The sequence below is a fragment of the Pan troglodytes genome, chromosome 9 (genome assembly GCF_028858775.2).
Source record: "Pan troglodytes isolate AG18354 chromosome 9, NHGRI_mPanTro3-v2.0_pri, whole genome shotgun sequence".
NCBI classification, from domain to species: domain Eukaryota; kingdom Metazoa; phylum Chordata; class Mammalia; order Primates; family Hominidae; genus Pan; species Pan troglodytes.
The window spans coordinates 114266127-114286064 of NC_072407.2; the positions used below are offsets into that span (position 1 = coordinate 114266127).

The 19938-nt window shown below is 45.3% G+C and overlaps 1 protein-coding gene across 5 annotated transcripts in view; it reads left to right on the plus strand.

Annotated features, from left to right (window-relative positions):
- LOC451550 (uncharacterized) overlaps positions 1-19938 on the plus strand; it is a 128096-nt gene that overhangs the window by 48016 nt on the left and 60142 nt on the right. The window contains exons 1-2 of one of the 5 annotated variants that reach the window (XR_008537888.2): positions 6065-6345; positions 7155-7614. The exons of 2 other annotated variants lie outside the window; for them this stretch is intronic. Coding sequence is in view for 1 of the 3 variants with exons in the window: in XM_054661638.2 (XP_054517613.1) it covers positions 7155-7380 (226 nt within the window). In the remaining 2 variants the exon portion in view is untranslated. Of the gene's footprint in view, positions 1-6064; positions 6346-7081; positions 7615-19938 lie in introns of those variants that run through there. 2 more of the 5 variants (XR_010147308.1, XM_054661638.2) reach the window with 2 other exon arrangements.

A 19938-nucleotide genomic window follows, 5' to 3' on the forward strand; every position in this document is an offset into this window, starting at 1 on the left:
CAAGCGATTCTCCTGCCTCAGCCTCCCTAGTAGCTGGGATTACAGGCGTGCGCCACCACGCCCAGCTAATTTTTGCATTTTTAGTAGAGACAGGGTTTCTCTATATTGGTCAGGCTGGTCTCAAACTCCCGACCCCAAGGTGATCCACCTGCCTTGGCCTCCCGAAGTGCTGGGATTACAGGCATGAGCCACCGTGCCTGGCCTGTGTTTTCTTATTGTTATATATATTTTTGGTTTGTTTTGGAATATTTTCTATCTGCAGTTGGCTAAATCTTCAGATATGGAACCCCAGGATTGGAGGGCTGGCTGTCTTGTGAGCTGAAATCAGATGTGACTCCTGCCAGGAAATTGCCTGCTCTTGCTATTTGTTAGGGTGCGAGGCAAAGCTGTTGTAAGAAAAACATCCAAGAATACAGTGGTTTAAAAAACGTTGTGGATTACTTCTCTCCCTCATTTAGCAGCCTCTGGGGAGTAGGTGAGCTCATTGATTCCACAGGGTCACTCAGGAACCCAGCATCATCCCCCAAGACCCAGGGCCGTAGGCTAAGGGGCAGCCACATCTCCCTCGGATTCAGGCTCCAGGGCGTGAAGGTGTCAGCTATTTCTATGGTGGGAGATGACTGACCCCTGGCCCTGTGAAGCTGGTGGGCATGAGGTACGAGGCAGGTGGGTCAGGGGCTTTAGGCTGCTCTAGGCCCCACGCAGGTTCCTTCTGCCGCCTCCAATTCTCAAGGAAATTCAAGGGAGAAGTGTGGCACTGGGGAAGGATGGATCCCATAGTAAGGACTGAGAAGTGGGGGTCAGGGCAGGTCTTCCTTAGGCGCCAGAGCGGCAGTGGTGGTGAAAGCCGTGCCTTGCAGATGGTGAGCTTGTGGGTGCCATAGTGGCAGCCTGAGGTGGGGGCCGCAGCAGAGTGAATTCCGCTTCAGGGCTGGCTCCTTAGTCCCTGAGGCCATGCTGCCTCTCAGAGAAGGCTGCGGGACCTGCTGCCACAGCTTGGTGAGAGCTTAGATGATCACAATTTGGGAACTGAATGTAAACGTGGTCTGACTTTGTGGTCTCCAGGGGTGAGATCTAGAACATTCTGGTAATGATTTCATAATCCTCCCCCACTCTCAGGGAGGCCCCTCACTCACTAATGGTGAAAACTCCTTCTGTTTAAAAATTCTTTTTAAAGTTGTCAACTTTTGTCTCTGCTTTTATGTTTGTGTCTGTTTGTCTATCCCTCTCTCCTTGTTCTCTCTTTTTTTTTGAGACAGAGTCTTGCTCTATCGCCAGGCTGGGGTGCAGTGGCGCGATCTCAGTTCACTGCAAGCTCTGCTTCCCGGGTTCAAGGGATTCTCCTGCCTCAGCCTCCCAAGTAGCTGGGATTAAAGGCATGTGCCACCACGCCTAGCTAATTTTTGTATATTTAGTAGAGACGGGGTTTCACTGTGTTGGCCAGGATGGTCTCAATCTCTTGACCTCGTGATCTGCCCACCTCCCAAAGTGCTGGGATTACAGGCGTGAGCCACCATGCCCAGCCTGTTCTCTGTCTCTTGTATCTCCCCATGACCTTCAGTGTTCAGACACTGGGTCACCTCTCATTTCCTAAATGTCTGTTCTCTTTCTCGCCTCTCCAAGTTCAGCTGCAGAGCAGCTGCATTCCTCAGCAGGCAGTGGGGGAGACTCTGTCTTTCTCCTGCGCTGCAGCCTGTCTCATCACAGGCTTCAGGTGGTCCCTTTGGGCTCCCACAGCAGTCAAGCTTCCTGCGCATGATTAAAGGGATGCTGGTGCTTCTGAAATAAAGCACCAGGGGCAGAGGCTGATGGCTCAAGCCCAATCCCCAGGTCTCCCAGAGCTGGCTTCCCTGGTAGGCAATCACAGACTTTGCAGGGAGGAGCCATCTCCTTTGTTCTTATGTGTTGCTTCTTTCTTGCTACCCAGGCTCATGTTAATTGCTTTTCTGACATTTTTTCTGGCAAGTGATTTTTGCTGCTGCTTGTGGAGGTGACATGGCAAGCCCACAAGGGAGTGATAACAATGACCTAATGCAGAGCCGAGGAGGCTGGGGCTCCTATACGGGGTAGAAGATAATGAAGTTGAGTCATGAACAATTTGTTCTAAATGGTCAGTGAGATAGGCTCAGAGCCTTCAGAAATGAGAGTAGCCTGTGGCCAAGGCTTTCCTGAGAAGTTGTTCCCTCGGCCTTTGTAGTTCTGGCAGACCACCCTTCCTGGTGCAGGGACTTCAGGATGTGGGAACCTGTGCACAGGGCTAGATGATTCCTAAGGTCTTCCAAGAGCTTGTGAATGTCGGCAGCACAGAGACTAGAACTATGATGATCCTATCTTCCCAACTACCTGTCAGAACACGTAGTCTGGTAATCCAGCAACTCCATTAGCCCAGATATTTATTCCACTTACTCTGTGCCAGGCATGGTGTTAGCTGGAGACATGACAGTAAATGGGTCACAGTTCCTACCTCAGTTCAGCTCACAGCCCGGATGGGAGACAGACCCACACTTAGATAATTATAATGCAGCAGGGCGAGTACCAGGATCCAGTGATGTATGGGGGTTATTCTGAGCACAGAGGAGAGGTCTCAGGGGCCAGGACAGGCTTCCTGGAGGCAGCACCAACACTACTGAGTCTTGAATAAGCAGAAGTTATAGCTGGGCCAGGCCAAGGGGAGTATAGGGGTGAGGAGGGAAGAGCTGATTTCTTTTCCTGCCTGAACCACCTGTTTAAAAGCAACATGGGGAAACAGAGCCATATGAAGAGGGGAAATTGACAAGCACAAGTCCCTTGACTTTACAGAACAAATTTTAATCTCCCTTTCTTTGTACGAGGGTCTCCAACTCAGTGTCCAGCCACCCAAGCTCTAGCCTGTGGGGACCCTTCATAACTCCTCCCAGGGGGTCAAGGCAACCCAGCATTTCCTGGGGGATGCAGATGAGTGTGGCCTGATAATCCTTGCTCCAATCAGCGACTGTCTAAAATGTGGGCAACCTGAGCACCCAGTGCCATCCAGAGCTCAGGGTAGGTGCTCATCATGTCCTTGATTGCAGCTGCACGTGTGTTTGCCTCTTACCTGTCATGATGATCAACAGGAGCTTGGCAGTTGTAATCAGCAATGAGAGTTACACATGTCATTAGGTTTACAGGGTAACATGGGCCAGGCCAGAAGATATGTCTGCAAGAGGTCTCCTTGGTATGGCCAGCTACGGCCAGAGGAATAATAAAGGCAAGGCCTTCCCAGGTGGGCACCTCTGCTATTTTCTACTGGAGGCAGGGGCTGAGTCCTCGAGTGGGGAAATGCCAATGTGGCCAGTTTCTCTAAGGACTCTGGGGTTCTGTTGGCCCCTTGGCTACATTTCTTGACTTTGCCATTGTTATTATTAGCTTTTCTAGGTGGATAATGGGATAATGGGAGGCAATGTGGTTAAAATTTTTTTTTTAAAAAATAAATGTTGGCCGGGTGCGGTAGCTCATGCCTGTAATCCCAGCACTTTGGGAGGCCAAGGCCAGTGGATTACCTGAGGTCAGGAGTTTGAGACTAGCCTGGCCAGCATGATGAAACCCTGTATCTACTAAAAATACAAAAATTAGCCAATGTAGTGGCTCATGCCTGTAGTCCCAGCCACTTGGGAGGCTGAGGCAGGAGAATCGCTTGAACCCAGGAGGTGGAGGTTGCAGTGAGCCGAGGTTGTGCCACTGCACTTCAGCCTGGGTGACAAGGGTGAAACTCCGTCTTAAAAAAAAAAAATGTATGTGTTGAAGGTATCCAACATGATGTTAATGTGATTTTATGAAAAGCAGCCTTTGCAGTCAAGTAGACATGAACTTGAATCTTAGCTCTGCCACTTCAGCTGTGCAGCTTTGAACACTTAACTTCTTTGAATGTGAGTTTCTCATCTATTAAATGGGATTAATCATGTCTATTTGTATCTATTTCCAAAGAGTGTTGTGAAGATCCAAGGGGATAGCACGTGTAAAGCACATTCTTCTTACCTTTTATCTCCCTGAGCTGAGTGTAGAGGCTGCAGTCATTCATCGAACAATTGTTTATTGTCTACTTATTGCTAACCATTGTTCCGGGTTCTGCGGAAACAGTAATGAACAAAAGTCTCTGTTCTCATCAAGTTCACATTCTGGTGGGGAAGCTTGAAAATAAGTAAGTAAACTAAGCAGGATAACTTCAGATAGTGATAAAAGCTATACAGAAAAGGAAACAGGCCCATAGGATAGAAGTGATTTGGTGGGAGGCCTGAAGAGGCTTTAGGGAGCACAGTGGTCTTTGAACCAAGACCTGGAGGCCAAGAAGGAGCTGGGCCTGCGGAGACCTGAGGAAGAGCATTCCTGGCAGAGAGAAGAGCAAGGGCACAAAGTGCTGAGGTGGGAAAGCATTTGGCAAGAAAGAAGATGCTTGCAGGAGGAGCACTGTGAACCCTGGGGAGTGTGGGATGAGGAGAGGAGCAGGAGTGAGTTCCATGCATGTTCCCAAACTCTGTGCTGAGGTGTTCTTGGAGCTGCTGTGGATTCAGAGGGGCTCTTTGAGATATTTTAAAGGCCAAAGGCAACACTCAACTTTTGTTGGGCTCCATGCAAACTACTAAGTAGTGCAGGATAGCTTGAAGACTCAATATTAGATTGCCCTACATTTTTTTTTTTTTTTTTCCTTGAGATGGTGTCTCACTCTGTCGCCCAGGCTGGAGTGCAGTGGTGTGATCTTGGCTCACTGCAACCTCCGCCTCCCAGGTTTAAGAGATTCTCCTGCCTCAGCCTCCTGAGTAGCTGAGAATACAGGCACATGCCACCACGCCCAGCTAATTTTTGTATTTTTAGTAGAGATGGGGTTTCTCTACTACTACCATGTTGGTTGATCTGGTCTCGAACTCCTGACCTCAAGTGATTCACCTGCCTTGGCCTTTCAAAGTGCTGGGATTACAGGTGTGAGCCACCACGCCCAGCCTGCCCTACATGTTTTTTGATAAAACCGTATTTTTCTGAAGCTACATTTTCAGTTTTTGTCATTTGCTATGACATAAAACACGTACCATGGGAAAATCAATATAGAATAGGAAATGAGGGTGGCAGCGTCTAATCCAATTCCAAGGTCTGAGAAGTTGCGCAGTGCTCAACAAGCACACACATCCCGTTAGTGAGAAGTTGTGGCTAAGAATGAGATGTTTTTTTTTCTAGTTTATATGCAATATTTTTTCTAGTGGCTACTAAGTTGTTAGGACAGAAATACTTCTTACTTGGGTCTAGCTACTTAATACACAGAACAGTCAGGTATTTCTTTAGGCCTAGGGTTACTGTGAAAAAAAGCATTGAGACATTAAGGGCATGATAAACAGACAAGGTTAGAAACTCCCGGGCTAGGTGATGAGCTGTCATGAAATCTTTCTCATTTCAAGCGCACAACCTCATATTGTTGCCTTTTCATAGACCCAGGGGTGTGTGTTTCTGTGCATGTGTGGATAACCTGAAAACGTCATCTAGATTTTGTAACTGGGAGGGTCCCCAACCTGCCTGACCATTAGGATCACCTGGGGGAACTTTGCAAAAATAGTTCCCTGGCTTCTGCCCAGGGGATTCTAATTCAGTGGGTCTGACATTTGAATCTGAGTTCAAAGATCTCTGCTCCAACTCGCATTCTTTCAGGCAGCCAGGATGGCCCAAGTGGAGCCGGCCTGCCCAGATTTGGGGGTCCTAGTTGTTATACGTTGTGCCTGGGGCCAGGCTGTGTGGCTTTTTCGGATCCCCAAGACTGGGAAGGGGCGTGGAGCACGTGTCCGTTGGAACCCTGGGGGAGGTCGGTGCTGGAAGCGCTCATCTCCACCTCCAGTCTGGGTGCGCGGCGTGAGTGACCCGAAAGGAAGACGATTCTTTCCGAAGGAAGCCCCTGCCAGGACAGTCACCACCTCCCAGGCCCAGTGGACTCGGACCCGAGCGTCCTCCGGGAGGTTTCTGGGGAGTGGCGGCTGAGCGCGGTTCGGGGAGACGCGGCCGGGAGGTGGCGGCAGCGGCCCTCTGGCAGCCACGGTGCGTGCCGGGGGGCGGGGACGCGGGCGGCTCCGGGCGGGCGTGGTCCCTCTTGCGGGCGCCTGGGCTGGCCGGGCGGACCCCGGAGAGGGGGAGCCGCGGGGACGCAGCGACAGGCTCGGGGTGCTGGCAGCGGCAGCCCACGCCTCCCAGGGGTTGCAGGCCTGGGCGCCGGGGTTGGACCAGTCTCCCGGGCATGGCACGCCCTGGTTTGGTGTGTACCCATGGTTTGTGGCGGGGCAAGACGTTAAGTTGGGTGACACCGAGGTGAGCCACGGTCCTTGGCACCAGATGAGGAACCACTGTCTCAATAAGGTGTGACATGGAAAATGTGTGTGTCTATGTGTGACTTAAAAATATCTCCTTTGCTGACGTCTAAAATTTCACTATTAGAGATGCATTCTTTTGTCCTAAAGATTGTTCTCTATTCAAGGCCCTGGGAGGGAGCAGTGCATTAGAACTTGAACTCTTTAGGGTGAGAATGATTTAATCTTATCTTTGTCGGCAAGGGAAGGGTTAGCCCTCAGTGCTCAAGACACAAAGAGGACTGAAGGCGCATTAATTGGTACTTGCTAATCAAGCCTTAGAGACCAGAGCACTCCCTGGGAATTTTACTTTGGAGAGAAATCTCACTGGCCCTGGAGCAGCCCTGTATCCACTCTGTGAATGTTTTAGAGAGGGTTAATAGGGTACTAGCACAGTGTGATTAGTTGAGTTCATTGGATTATCATTTTGTAAAAGAGGCAGCATCTTTACTAGTACTCTAATAAATTATAAAATTATTATATCCATTTCTGTTCCTTGTACCTTCTTTCTTTGAATTAAGAAAATGGTGTGGTAAGGTACAGTGAACTTTTGAGCCAGAAATTCCTGGCTTGGAGACCCCTCTCTGCCATCTGTTGACTGGCTCTGTAATTCTGGAAAACAGCCTTTCTAAACTTCAGTTTTCTCATCTGTAAAATGGGAAAAATGCTGCCTACTTGGATGGTGATTGTGAGCATTAAATTAAATTCTGGAAGGAAAATATCTGGTATTTGTGTACTGATTTCAGGTCTCAGTGCTGTGTGTGTAATGGTTACCGTGAGAGCTTCCCTGCAATCCGAATTTGTGTGTCTCATTCTCAGTGACACCAGTGATGCTGTTAAACAAGGACAGTCCGGTTCATGGATTGTGACAACGCACGCTGACATCAAGCAGACCCTGCCGTCAGGTACAGAGGGCACCACAGTGACCAGGAACTGCTGTCCTTTCATACCAGGTTTTAGGAGACTTTACCAGAAGGAATGGAAAATGCTGGTGGGCAGTAAGATTGAAACAGCATCTGAGGACTGGTTCTGCACAAAACCTTAAATTCTTCAAGGACTTTGACATTTGTTTATTCTTGTAACAAATTAAAACCTATCCTGTGTGTTGGTTAGAGATCTTCAAACTGTAAATACCTTGAGGCAGGAGTGAGGTTTTTATCTTCTAAAGGACAGGCCCCTACTCTCCTACGTAATGAGTTTCTAAAAATGGATGTGAGCACCAATCAATATTTCTCTGGTTGTTAAAGTCAAGAATAAAATGGTATTTTTAAGCTTGCAACTGTGTAGGATGAATTCTGTACACTTTTATTTCCCTCTGTTCTCCTTTCCTATTTGAAAGTTTATTAGTTTGTGGACTTGGGATCAGATTATTCATGCATTATTTTTTGATGTTGTATGTCTTTTGGTTCTAGGGTATTTTTGACACATATTCTGTCTTGTAACCATAGTTAAACAATTGTTTTAGACCAACTCTCTGTGTGTAATTGGCTTCAACACTCACTGCTAGTCCTTTGATGCTCTGTTTTTTTCCATTCTTGAGTAATTTTAAGTCATCACTTGGGCAGTTGAAATATATTTTAAAGTGATTTAAAGAATATGTGAGTGGCAGACATTCTGAACTCTTTTGGTTGTCTGTCCTCAAAAACTAAAACTTATTTGTGAGTAAAATTTTCATCTAAGTGTTTTCCATATAAAAACTCTGTAAGCTACTGCTCCATTGTAGTAGACACAAAAAAGTCAGCACAATTTTCATCCCTCCCTCCCTCCCTTCTCTTCCCCTTCCCCTTCTTTCCTTCCTTTCTTCCTTCCTTCTTTCCTTCTTTCCTTCCTTCCTTCCTTCCTTCCTTTTTCTTTTGGTCTGAATGTACAAAGAAAACACTTAAAAATTTGCTTGTAATTTAAAAACTTGTTAGGATATTTCTGGATTTGAGTGTTTCTTGGTTACTTTTACCTGGAACCTGGTGAACTGAGTCCATTCCTCTGTTTCCCCTTTGTGTACTTTTTTGGAAAGTTTTCTTTAATTATATCTTCAATTATTGTTTCTCTTTTGATTGGTCTAGATTCTTCTTCAGAAACATAACTCTTAGGCTCAATCTCTATTCCTGGTCTTCCATAGCTATCGTCTTCTTTTTAAAGTACTGTATTTTATTGAATCTAAGCTAGTATTTGTTGTAAGAAGCACTATTATTATATGTACAACTAAGGAAGAAAAAATGCTGCCAATTAAACTGTGACATAATGCCATGATTACAGTCCTGTGAAATTGGTAAGTTGCTCACACCATTCTCTCTCTTATTTTGATAGACTTCATCTATTTTGAGGGACTTGGCAGTTGCTCCTGCCTTTGGTTGCATTGTTTGGCATGTGACAGGCAATTCTTTTTGCATGAGTCTCAGTTACAAAACATAACACAGTTTCTACTTAAGGATACCTTCTTTTCTTGGGTCCTGTCAAGCACTTAGTTTAAAAAAAAAAAAAGAATTGCAGTGGTTGGTCCAATAATAGACATTTGCTTCAGTAATATCAAATTACATCCTGCTGCTTGAATTCCATGCCTTTCTGCATACATAATAACTTCTTGTTTCAATGCCAAACCATAGTGTAATCTTTTAAAAGACATTTTAAATGGCAATTAAACTCACATGTAATTTAAACAATGTATACAACTCAATTAAAGTGCTAACAACATGAACAGCTGAGACCAAGTTCACCCATGCCCAGGTCTTGATGACCTCACCATGGCAGCTCCCTGGCCCGGGGTGATTATAAGATGCCAGTGATTGCAAGACTTGGTCTGATTTCAGAAGTGATGATGTGGCAACACAGACATCTTAGAATTAAGGAAATAGTTTTAATTCTTGGTGCTCTTTCTTGGCATTCTGAAAGTGTTCCTCCAGTTTGCCATCTATAACACTTCCTTAGTTTTCTGCCGTGTCCATTTCACTCATTTACTCCTTCCTATATGACTTTTAATTATTGTTTAATAATTTAATTTTCTTGGGAATATCTTTCTCTTGTTACAACCAGTTTCCTTTATATCTTTTCTTGGACTCCATTGGCCAAATTCTCTTTCATAAGCCTGAAGCCCCTAATATTTACCCTGAGACTGTATTCTAGTTAGTAGAATGTGAATGGAGGTGATGTGTGTGACATATAGGACTTCCCCATAAGAGCCTTTAATGAGTTGTCCTCTGTTCTCTTTCCCCTCTTCCAGCTGAGTGCCATGAGAGGACAGTGACAACCTTGGGGCCTCATGGTGAGGGTGGCAGAAACTTTGTTAGCCTGGGTGCTCAGGGTGGACAGCTGCTCTTGCCAACCGGGAACATTTGCCTTGAGCTCTTTTGTAAGTGACAGATAAGCTTTTATTGTACTTCAGCCAAGATACAAACATTGGACGTATTTGTACAGCAGCTAAAGGTACTATAATAATACGTATTCTGAAATCACTATGTACCCTAAAATATTTTAACAAAATTCTTGCAATATTTGTATGAGAACTGCTGGATTTTGCTTTCTTACCAAATTTGCTGTTGCTACTGAAAAAAGAGAATAACTTGGACAATGAAATGATCTCAAATGAGGTAATAAAATCATTACTGAATTTTAACAGTCCCATCATTTCTGCCAAAAAAAGAAGCAGCTTTAGAATGCCATTCTTCTCCAGTGGGTGTGTGCTGGTCTGATTTGCTCGGACATTTGCAGAGGGAAGAACACTTACAAGTAGTAAGGGGCTGAAGTCTGAGTGGATCATATCTGAATATTGTTTAATATTGTTTTAGATGACATATTTTTTAAAACTCCACTCCTCTAGCTAACTGCTTTCTCTTGATATCCTAAAAGTTTTGCTTCACTGTTTATTTTAAAAGAATCACAATTAGGTCTAACATAAACAAGGGAGCCGTCCCCCCATCACACTTTTGTAAGAACCTAAAATGTCATCTCACATGCCAGTCTTTGAAGCTTATCCTGATATCAGTTTAACTCAGCTTGTTTTCTATATCTATATATCTATATGTATTTGTGTGTGTATATATATATATGTATGTGTATATATATGGTTTTCAGTTTCAATTTCATAGGGCCATATTATGTTTTTATATTATAAATGCCAATTTTAAAACATTTTCTTCTGGTTTCTATAGTAAGTTATCTTCAGAAGTGTGCTCTTTTTCTTAGTCTTCTGGGTGAGGCTCTGTTTCCCTTATTCTCTTATGGTGAATGCTGTTTTTCCATAGGCCTCCTGAGGGTTCCCTCCCCTATATCCCCAATTCCAGCCTGGCACATTGTTTACCTTTAAGCAAGTAGAGCTCCATGGAGCCTTGGTGCTTGCTTGCTAAAAGAGGAAGTGTAGACTGTGCAGATTGTCCTTGGCTTTGCTCACTGCCTTATTCCTAGGTCTGTAGCTGAAGGTCAGTTGTGGTGCACAGCTCCCCAGAATTGAAGGGCATTCATCTTGTGCAGCCCCGCTGAACTGGCATGGGATCTCCCCCTTCCTCTTCTGCCTGTTCTCTAACAACCAGAACTGATGGGGGATGTGAAAATCTTACTCTCCAGCACAAACTACCTTTGTGCTTCCTATAAGGCATGCTGCGTGGAAAAAATGTCTTCCAAAACATGACGTGCCATTGCTAATCCTCTTCCCCTTCCTGCTCTGTGGTTTCCCAGTAATTGCATTCTATGAATGGATGTAGATAGAGGGAGAGGGAATAGTTCTCCGGCTCCTCCAAAGAGTAGCAGTCATAATAGAGAGCCAGGTTTTCATTTGGCTTGGTCCTGGGTCTCTGAACTGGGGGTAGACAGTAGGAGAGAAAGAAAATGTCTATCATCTTTCGAGACAATGTGCTGTTGTGTTTTCTAAGGCGAAGCATGGACTGTTTGTCTCAATGCAGCTCAGCTTTAGCAGCTTTATTTAGTTAGTAGGAATTCCTTCTAGATTCTGGTAACAGGTTGTTAGTCTTCATTTTCATTATTGTTGTGAGTTTTTGTCATTTTTCTGTATAATAAATAATTTAGGGAGAAGTTTGGAGACACTTTGTCAGAAACTTCTAGCCAAATGCCATTTTAAACTCTAAGTGGACCTGATTTTATTTTACTTAAAAAAATTAGGTCTGGGAATGAGTTCAGTTTATTTATTCGTCATGTTCTGTTTGCCTTAAACCACTTATGAAGTGTCCGCGGCCTCCAAGGTTGCCTTCCAATTCTTTTCTACATCTCATTGCTGCCTGCACCTTTGGAGGAGGCAGGGTGAGTGAGACCTTTTTTGGTAGCTTGTAGCCATGCCAAGCAGTCATCAGATGGTGGGTAATTTCTTTTACCTAGGGTCTCATTCAAGGTTCTTTGGTTGTTAATAATAGAAACCAACTACAGCCAGTTGTGGGGTAGGGGGGTGCGGGAAGGGGAAAGAGTACATTGTGATACTGGGATATCTTACAAGATCCCAGGACAATTGGGCCTTTTAAGAGGTGGGACTGGGAGCTCTGAAGCTGTTAGGAGCCCATAGTCCTTGTTCATTCTCTTCCTCTGCATCCCTGTAAAAGAAACATTAATTGCAAACAAAGTCCTGTTCAGGGTGTACATGTGACTTTGCTCCTCACGTGCATGGTATAAAATGGATGCCCCATAGCTCCTGAGTTTTCTTCTTGTTTATCCAAGTAACCAGCTCAGATTGACTGGATGCCTCTAAGTCCTAATTTCAGACTCCCAGGGAGAGAGAGAACTGGATGGGCTTGGGTCACGTGACCACCCTAGTCCAGTCGATATGGATGTGTGTCTGTGTATGAGATGGTACAAGCATGACTACTGGCAGTTGTCAGAGAAAGGGGCTTATTTTGAACTCGGCAAGTCCCTGCCACTCTTGGCTTTTGGAATCAAACCCCCTAGACCCAATCCTAAGGGGAGCAGGAGTTCCTGGCCATGTGTTCCTTGGGCAGAGTGGAGCACTCGTCTTCCCACTGTGCTGTGGGGTCTTGGGGGGCTCTCCTGAAGAACTGTTGAGTAATTTATAAGACCGCACACCTGCATCTCCAGCTGACTCCCATTACATTTTCCTTGGCCTTGTTCCCACTCCCCTCTAATCAGAAAGACTCTTTAATGAGAGATCCACATTTTGCAAACTTCCTTTCTAGCAGAGACATTATTTGGAAACCAAAGTCTTCCTTCAGTTCCAAAGTGGGACCAATCAAAGTGGATGTGGCCCTTCTGCCACCGTTACTTTTTTCTATGCAGGTAGAAATGGAAATAGGTTTTTCATAGATACATGCAATGGCATTCCGCTGAAGTTAGCAATGTAGGGAGAGCACTGGCCTAGGGGTCAGAAGTTCGGATTTTGTTCTTGACACTGCCTTTCATGTAAAACTTCAAGACTTTGGGCAATTTTACAAATCAACCCAAATCTCAGTTTTTAAATTAATAAAATGGGGATAATTTCTTTGTTTATCATCTTATCAAGTGCTTTAAATATGATCAAATTTCTATAAATAGAAGACATTCTTTATTACATGTCTTTGCATGGACTATTCATCACTTTCTAACAAAATTCCAATGGTTAATAGAGATTTGAGGTTTGACAGCAGCAGGAGAGGTGGGAACATAGAAAGAGTGATTAAATAATCCATCTAATCATATAAGGTAAGTTAGAGGCAGAGCTGGGGTTAAGCCTTAAACACAGGTCTTCTCCAGGTCCTGTTTTTTCCCAGCAGATCCTCCTGTCTCAGTTTGCAGTTGGCCCATCCTGATCTGACATAAAAGAAGAGACTCCATGTTGAGATCCAACCAGAGCGCTAGGCCCTGCCCACATGATAAATGTCTGTGCGTATCCTGAACAAGACTTTTAGTTAAAAGTGCTGACTGCTTTGTAAATCTCTACGCCTGGGAGATCAGACCTGTTGGCGTTTTCTCCTCTTCCTGCAGTGTGTCACGTACCATGGTGGGTGGAGGAGGAGGTGAGAAGAACTGCAGTAGGCAGGGACTCAGCAGAAGTAAGGCAGGTCTAGGGGGTGATTTTCTCATCTGTGCCTTCTGCGGACTTTGTGGGATGAAATAGGGTTAAACTAAATGACAAAACCTGAAGAAATGAGGCCTCACTTCCTTTGGTTTTGAAGCAGCAGAGGAAATGTGACAGGAAAAGCAAAAGGAGTAGGTACCACTGTTAGAGCACTTTATAGTTTACAAGGGCGTTCATGGGTGCTGGGCCACTGATCTTCACAAGCAACCCTGTGGGCCGGATTTTGTTATTGTCGCTGTAATCTGGACAAGGATCTGGATAACCAGTCCAGCCAAGATTAAGAACCACTGCTCTCTGCTTTCCTCAAATTCATGGCAGGGGATCAGTAACCTTCTGACTTATTGCTTCTCCAACTTTAATGTGCATAAGAAATACCCGTGGCTGTTGTTAAACATCAGATTCTGAACTAGGAGGTCTGGGAGGGCCTGAGATTCTGCATTTCTAATCAGCGACCAGGTGGTGCTGCTGGTCCTGGAACCACCTTTGAACAGTAAGGTAATCTGACCAATACACCTCCCTGATATTGACCACCTGCAGGGCTGGGTGTCACCTGACCCAGGATCCCCAGCTGTGCTCAGGTGGACTCTCCCCTTTCCACATGGCCCCCCTGCCTTTCTCCCCACCCTCTTTGTATTAGGGTTCTCCAAGGGTCCCATGACAGGCCTTCTGCAAGATGGGGAATGAGAAAAGTTGGTAACTTGGCTCAGTCCAAATCTGAAATCTCAAAACCAGGAACGAGCAGGCAGGTGAGCCCACAGCGCAGCCCCAAGTCTGAGGCTGAAGACCTGAGAGTCCCCGGCAGGCTGATGGTGCAAGTCCCAGAGTCAGAGGCCAAAGGACTGGTGTCTGATATCCAAGGGCAGGAGGAGAGAAAGCAAAGCATCCCGTGTGGGAAAGGAGAGAGAGAGGGAATGGGGCGGCGGAGAGGAAACTCAGTAAGCTGAATATGCCCCCCTCCTCTGCCTGCTTTGCTCTGGCCGTGCTGACAGCCTACTGGATGGTGTCCTCCCCATTGAGGGTGGGTCTTCCTCTCCCAGTCCACTAACTCCCAAGTTCACATCATCTGAAAACACCCCCACAGACGCACCCAGAAACAATGCTTCACCAGCCACCTCGGCCTCTCTCAGTCCAGTCAAGTGGACAGCTGTTATTCACACTCACACTCCCCAGCCATGCTGGTGTGGGACTCCGCCCGTTTGTGTGGTTGTACCCTGAGCCGCGGTGCCCCTTCCCTCCCACCACTGGATTTTCTCCTGTGGCTCCCAGACTGGGCTTCCTTCCAGCACTGCTTCTGGTGCCCAGGCCGGTGCCTTCCAGTTGCCCCATTTGTCGATGTCAGCCCAGTTCTAAGGTCTGCCAAGGCAGGAGGGAGGCTGTGCTGTGAAGACCAGAATGTCTGGTGTTTGGGATCAGAAGATTTGAGTCCTGCTGTGCTACTTCCTGGCTGTACGACCTTGAGCAAAAGTTACCTGACCTCCCTAAGCCTTAGTCTCCTCACATGTAAAGGGATGAAGATTGCTGCCTTATAGGTTTACTGTGAGATTAAATTAGATGATGTAGGTAAGGTACCTACATCAGAGACTGGTATGCTCAATAAGCAATCATTCTATTATCGAGGAGGTTGGAACTAAGCGTTTATTGAATATCCAGCATGTGCTGTACGTGGCACTAAGTGATTTATAGACATCATCTCATTTGAGCCACAGAACAACCCTGCAAGGTACACATGATTTTCTCTATGGTACCGGTTAGGTAATTGAAATTAGAAAGGGTAATGACTCACCCAAGAATGCACAGCAAGCAGGCTCTAGGACCAGAACTTGCATTCCTATTTGTTGAACTTTGAAACCTTTTGCAGGTTTCTTTTCTTTTCTTTTCTTTTCTTTTTTTTTTTTGAGATGGAGTCTCACTCTGACGGCTGGAGTGCAGTGGTGCCATCTCGGCTCACTGCAACCTCCACCTCCCAGGTTCAAGCGATTCTCCTGCCTCAGCCTCCAGAATACCTGGGACTATAAGTGCATGCCACCATGCCTGGATAATTTTTGTATTTTTAGTAGAGATGGGATTTTACTATGTTGGCCAGGCTGGTCTCAAACTCCTGACCTCAAGTGATCCACCTGCCTTGGCCTTCCAAAGTGCTGGGATTACAGGCATGTGGGCCCCTTTTGCAGGTTTCTTTGAGAGAGTTATTGCTGGTTTGACAGAGAAGAGGGGCTCAATGAACACCTGTCTTCTTAGATGTTTAGGGGAGGGAAAGCAGCACCCAGAGGGCTGAAAGGCAGCCTCACTGCTCTCCATTTGCCGTTGGAGGACAGACTGGCAGACAGGAACAGGCAGGTTAGAGATGAACAGCCAGGTCAGAAAGTGACTTTGATGGGAGACACTAACAAATGCTGCCTGTCTAGCCCCTGCCCTGTGAGCGAGGGAATGTGGGGCCTGCAGGAACTATAGGCTTTTGCATCTTCCTCAAGAGCAAAAAGCAATTTTTTTTTGTGCCCTAGTGGATCAAGAAGGAGCTGGTGGCAGCAGGGTGAGTAGAGTGGTTGGGGAATGAATGAGATTTCCCTATGGTTGAGGCGTGGGATGGAACGGGCACACCAGCAGGCTCCCAGCGACTCTCCATGCAAAAGAGTCCTGAGGGGCCCAAGCTCACCCATCTCATCATCTGCCAGACCCAGGCACTGCCCATCATGAGTCTCTGCCTTTGCTGCCTGTGGCACTAGGTTGTTGATGTGTAATGTAAATCATGCCTCTAGTAAACCAGCCTGACAGTGGGGAGTATGCTGATGAGAACGTGGAAGTGGACTGGGGAGGCTGCAGGGAGCTGGCAGCTTGAAGTCCCAAATAACGGGCTGTGGAGCTTGTCTGGTCCCTTGCGGTGGACTCTTGCCCATCCCACGCCTTGCTCAGTGGGATGAGGAAACCACAGGATGAGGGATGGAGACTGAGGCTAGAGACCTTAGATACGGCTGTCCCAGAGACTGGTTACTTAGCCCACTGTCCCCTCCAACCAGGCAAGCTGTGGCACAGTGCCCGACATGCTCCTTAGAACGGTGGCAGCATTGCCATGCGCTGCTGTGCAGTAGGAGGACAGTGACGCTTTTTGCACTGCCCTTTCACATCTCTTAGTGCAGGCATTAAGATGAATCCATTTCACGGAGGAAGAGACGGAGCTAAGAGAAACTCAGCCAAAGTCTCCTGGCTTCCCAGTGACGGTGTTGGCCCTGTCTTACCGGATGGGAAACAGCACTCCACCTTACTTTATACCAGCTCTTGTAGCTCTAAAGCTTGTAGCTGTCTATCTTGAAAAATTTGCAGATTTTACACAATTACAGGGGAAAAAAAGAACGGTGACGTATGCTGCTTTATTTATATAGCTAGATTCATACATTTGTGATAGTTCTATTATGTCTCACAGTTACCAAAATTCTTTTTATCTGAGAATGGGGAGTAAGGGCTTTGCAGAAGAAGAGTCCTCTCCCCTCATCCTTATAACTGCTAAATTGAGATCCTCTAATTCACTTAAAGCTTTATTTATTTTTAACTTTTCATTTTGAATTAATTTCAGTTTTTAAAAAAAAGTTGCAAAAATAGTGCAAAGAATTTCCATACACTCTTTAACCCAGATTCCCCCAAATGTTACCATCTTATATAACTTAGAGTATGATGATCAAAATCAGGAAATTAACATTGATAAGATACTATGATATAATCTGTAGCCCTAATTCGAGTTTTGCCAGTTTTCCCAATACTGTCCTTTTCTCGTCCGGGATCCAGCCCAGGGCCACACATTGCCTTTGGCCCTCACGTCCCCTTAGTCTCCTATAATCTGCGATAGTTCTTTAATTTTTCCTTGTCTCTCATTACCTTGACATTTTTGAAAAATACTGCCCAGTTGTCATCTAGAATGTCCTTAATTTGGGTTTATGTCATGTTTCTTTGAGATCTAAATCCAGGTCATACATTTTTGGCAAGAATATCACAGAAGTGATGTTGTATCTTTCCCAGAGCATCATATTAAGGAGCACATCATCGATTTGTTTTATTATTGGTGATGACTTTGACTTCCTGTTTAAGGTGGGGACTGCCAGATTTCTCTACCATAAAGTTACTATTTTTACTTTAGTAAAGCATTTTGTGGAGAGATGCTTTCTAGATATCCTGCTTCTCATCATATTCTGCCCTCTGATTTTAGGATTCTTTAATAATTCAGCCTGAAATAATAATTTATTTTTATTTATTTATTTTTTTTGAGACAGGGTCTCACTTTGTCAAATAGGCTGGAGTGCAGCGGTGCAATCAGCTCACTGTAGCCTCGACCACCTGTGCTCAAGCAATCCTCTTACCTCAGCTCCCCAAGTAGCTGGGACAGCTAGGCCCATGCTTGGCTAATTTTTTTTTTTTTTTGTATTTTTTTTAGAGACAGAGTTTCATCATGTTGCCCAGGCTGGTCTCAAACTCCTGAGCTCAAGTGATCCACCCACCTTGGCCTCCTAGAGTGCTAGGATTATAGGCATGAGCCACCGTGCCTGGCCTGAAATAATTATTACTGTGGAATTTAATTCATATATACATATAAAGACAAATATAGGTATAAAACAAAATTAACAGAACTTTGTAGGCATATTGGCAGGATTGTATCACTTCTTACATCTGGAACACTATTTGCTTGGTTCTCTTCATATTTTGGTCTCATTTAGTACAGTTTAGTCAGTTGTTAAGTACATAAAATGTTGAACGCCACATCTTTGCCACTGTGTTTACTTTCAAGAGTGACAATATTTCAGCTGCTGCCTGATCGTTCCATCTGATTCATTCTTGTCTTTCAGAGCAAACAGCCCCACTGGAGCTCAGCACTGCCTTCTAAATTTGATCTGAACTTAAGCTCTGTCTCCTCTATTTAGGCTGAAGATATGTGGTATTGCTCTGTGTGCCCCAGCAATTCTAATTTCCACTCAGGACCAGGCTTTTCTTGGTGAATGACTCAGCACTTTACAATCTGACATTTTAAGACAAGCACTTTGCTATTAAACTGAAGCCATATATTAAAGTTAAACCCCGAAGCAAGCATGGGTTCAACAAAGGTTAGACAAAGATAAGACAATTTGTCACACCTACCAGCCTGCAGTGCACAGCAGGAATGAAATGAGATTCCTAAACCCGAGCAGACTGGGCCCTTTCACTTCTAATTCTAATGTGAAGAAACTCTCCTCTGAGGTGACTGTCACTCTGGAATCCAACAGACCCTCTCTTGGCTGCATTGATAGACTTTGCAGAGGGGTTCTGTGCTCTAGATCTGAGGCCCTGGTTAGGACAGAGTATTTTAAGTGTGTTTAAAAGTTGAGCCAGGTGCGGTGGCTCATGCCTGTAATCCTAGCACTTTGGGAGGCTGAGGCGGGTGGATCACCTGAGGTCAGGAGTTTGAGACCAGCCTGGTCAACATGGTGAAACCCTGTCTCTACTAAAAAAACAAAAATTAGATGGGCGTGGTGGTGTGTGCCCATAATCCCAGCTACTCGGGAGGCTGAGGCAGGAGAATTGCTTGAACCCGGGGGGCAGAGGTTGTAGTGAGCCGAGATCATGTCACTGCACTTCAGCATGTGACAGAGTGAGACTCTGTCTCAAAAAACAAAAAAATGTTGAGCTTTGAAATTGGGAAAGTTATAAATTACAAGTGAGTTGTTAATTATTTTTGTTTTGTACTGAAGAAGAATTGATGAAATAGAAAAGAAAGTCTAAAGAAAGCCTTCCTATATGAGCATCGAGAGGGCAGGCTGTCCATCGAGTGATGGTTCTTCCCGCATCACGTATTTCAGGTGTACAGAATTGTTGATGTCTTCCCTGCCTGCAGAAATCCTGGCCAGGAGGGATGGCCATTTGAGTATATCCCTTTTTTGTCTGTGTTCTACCTATACAATCGTAGTGATCCAGGGCACTTTTCTTTGTTAGGCTTGCTATGTCTTGCTCTTCCTGAGTATGGGAGGAGAGGAAGAGGTAATCAGAAGGAGAAAAGGAGAGGAGAGGGACATGAATGCCAAACGGGGAGAAAGTAAGGGAAATGCAGCTATTTTCTGTCTCTGTCCCTTTCCAATATCCTACCATCTAATTCCTGATACTTTAGGTCCTCTAAATCCTCCAGTGAGGCCCTAGTGCCCCTGGAGATTCAGGCCCACCTCTCCTAGCCCACTGCAAACTTGTTTGTCCCTTACCAAGCAGTCTTAAAGCCAACCCACAGCCCTCAGGTCCTCTCTTCCACAGGCTTGCCAGAGCTCTCTGCTCTTACCTAGAATCTGCATCATTTACTGATTCATCCAGCAATCATTTATTGATGCCTATTCTAAGCCAGTCTAGGGGTTGTGCTAAGTTCTGGATATATTAAAAAAAAAAACCTAGACATGATTCTTACCCTTGGGGCACTCCTGGTTTAGTGGGGGGATGAGTTTTTAAGTAGATAATCATAATGCAATAATAAGATAGCATTCCCTAAGTACCATGTATCCTTTCAAAATCGCTCTACTCATTTGACGCTCATGATCACCCTAAGAAGCAGGTTCTGTTTTATATAGTTTGCTGCAGATGAAGCACAGAGAGGTTAAATAA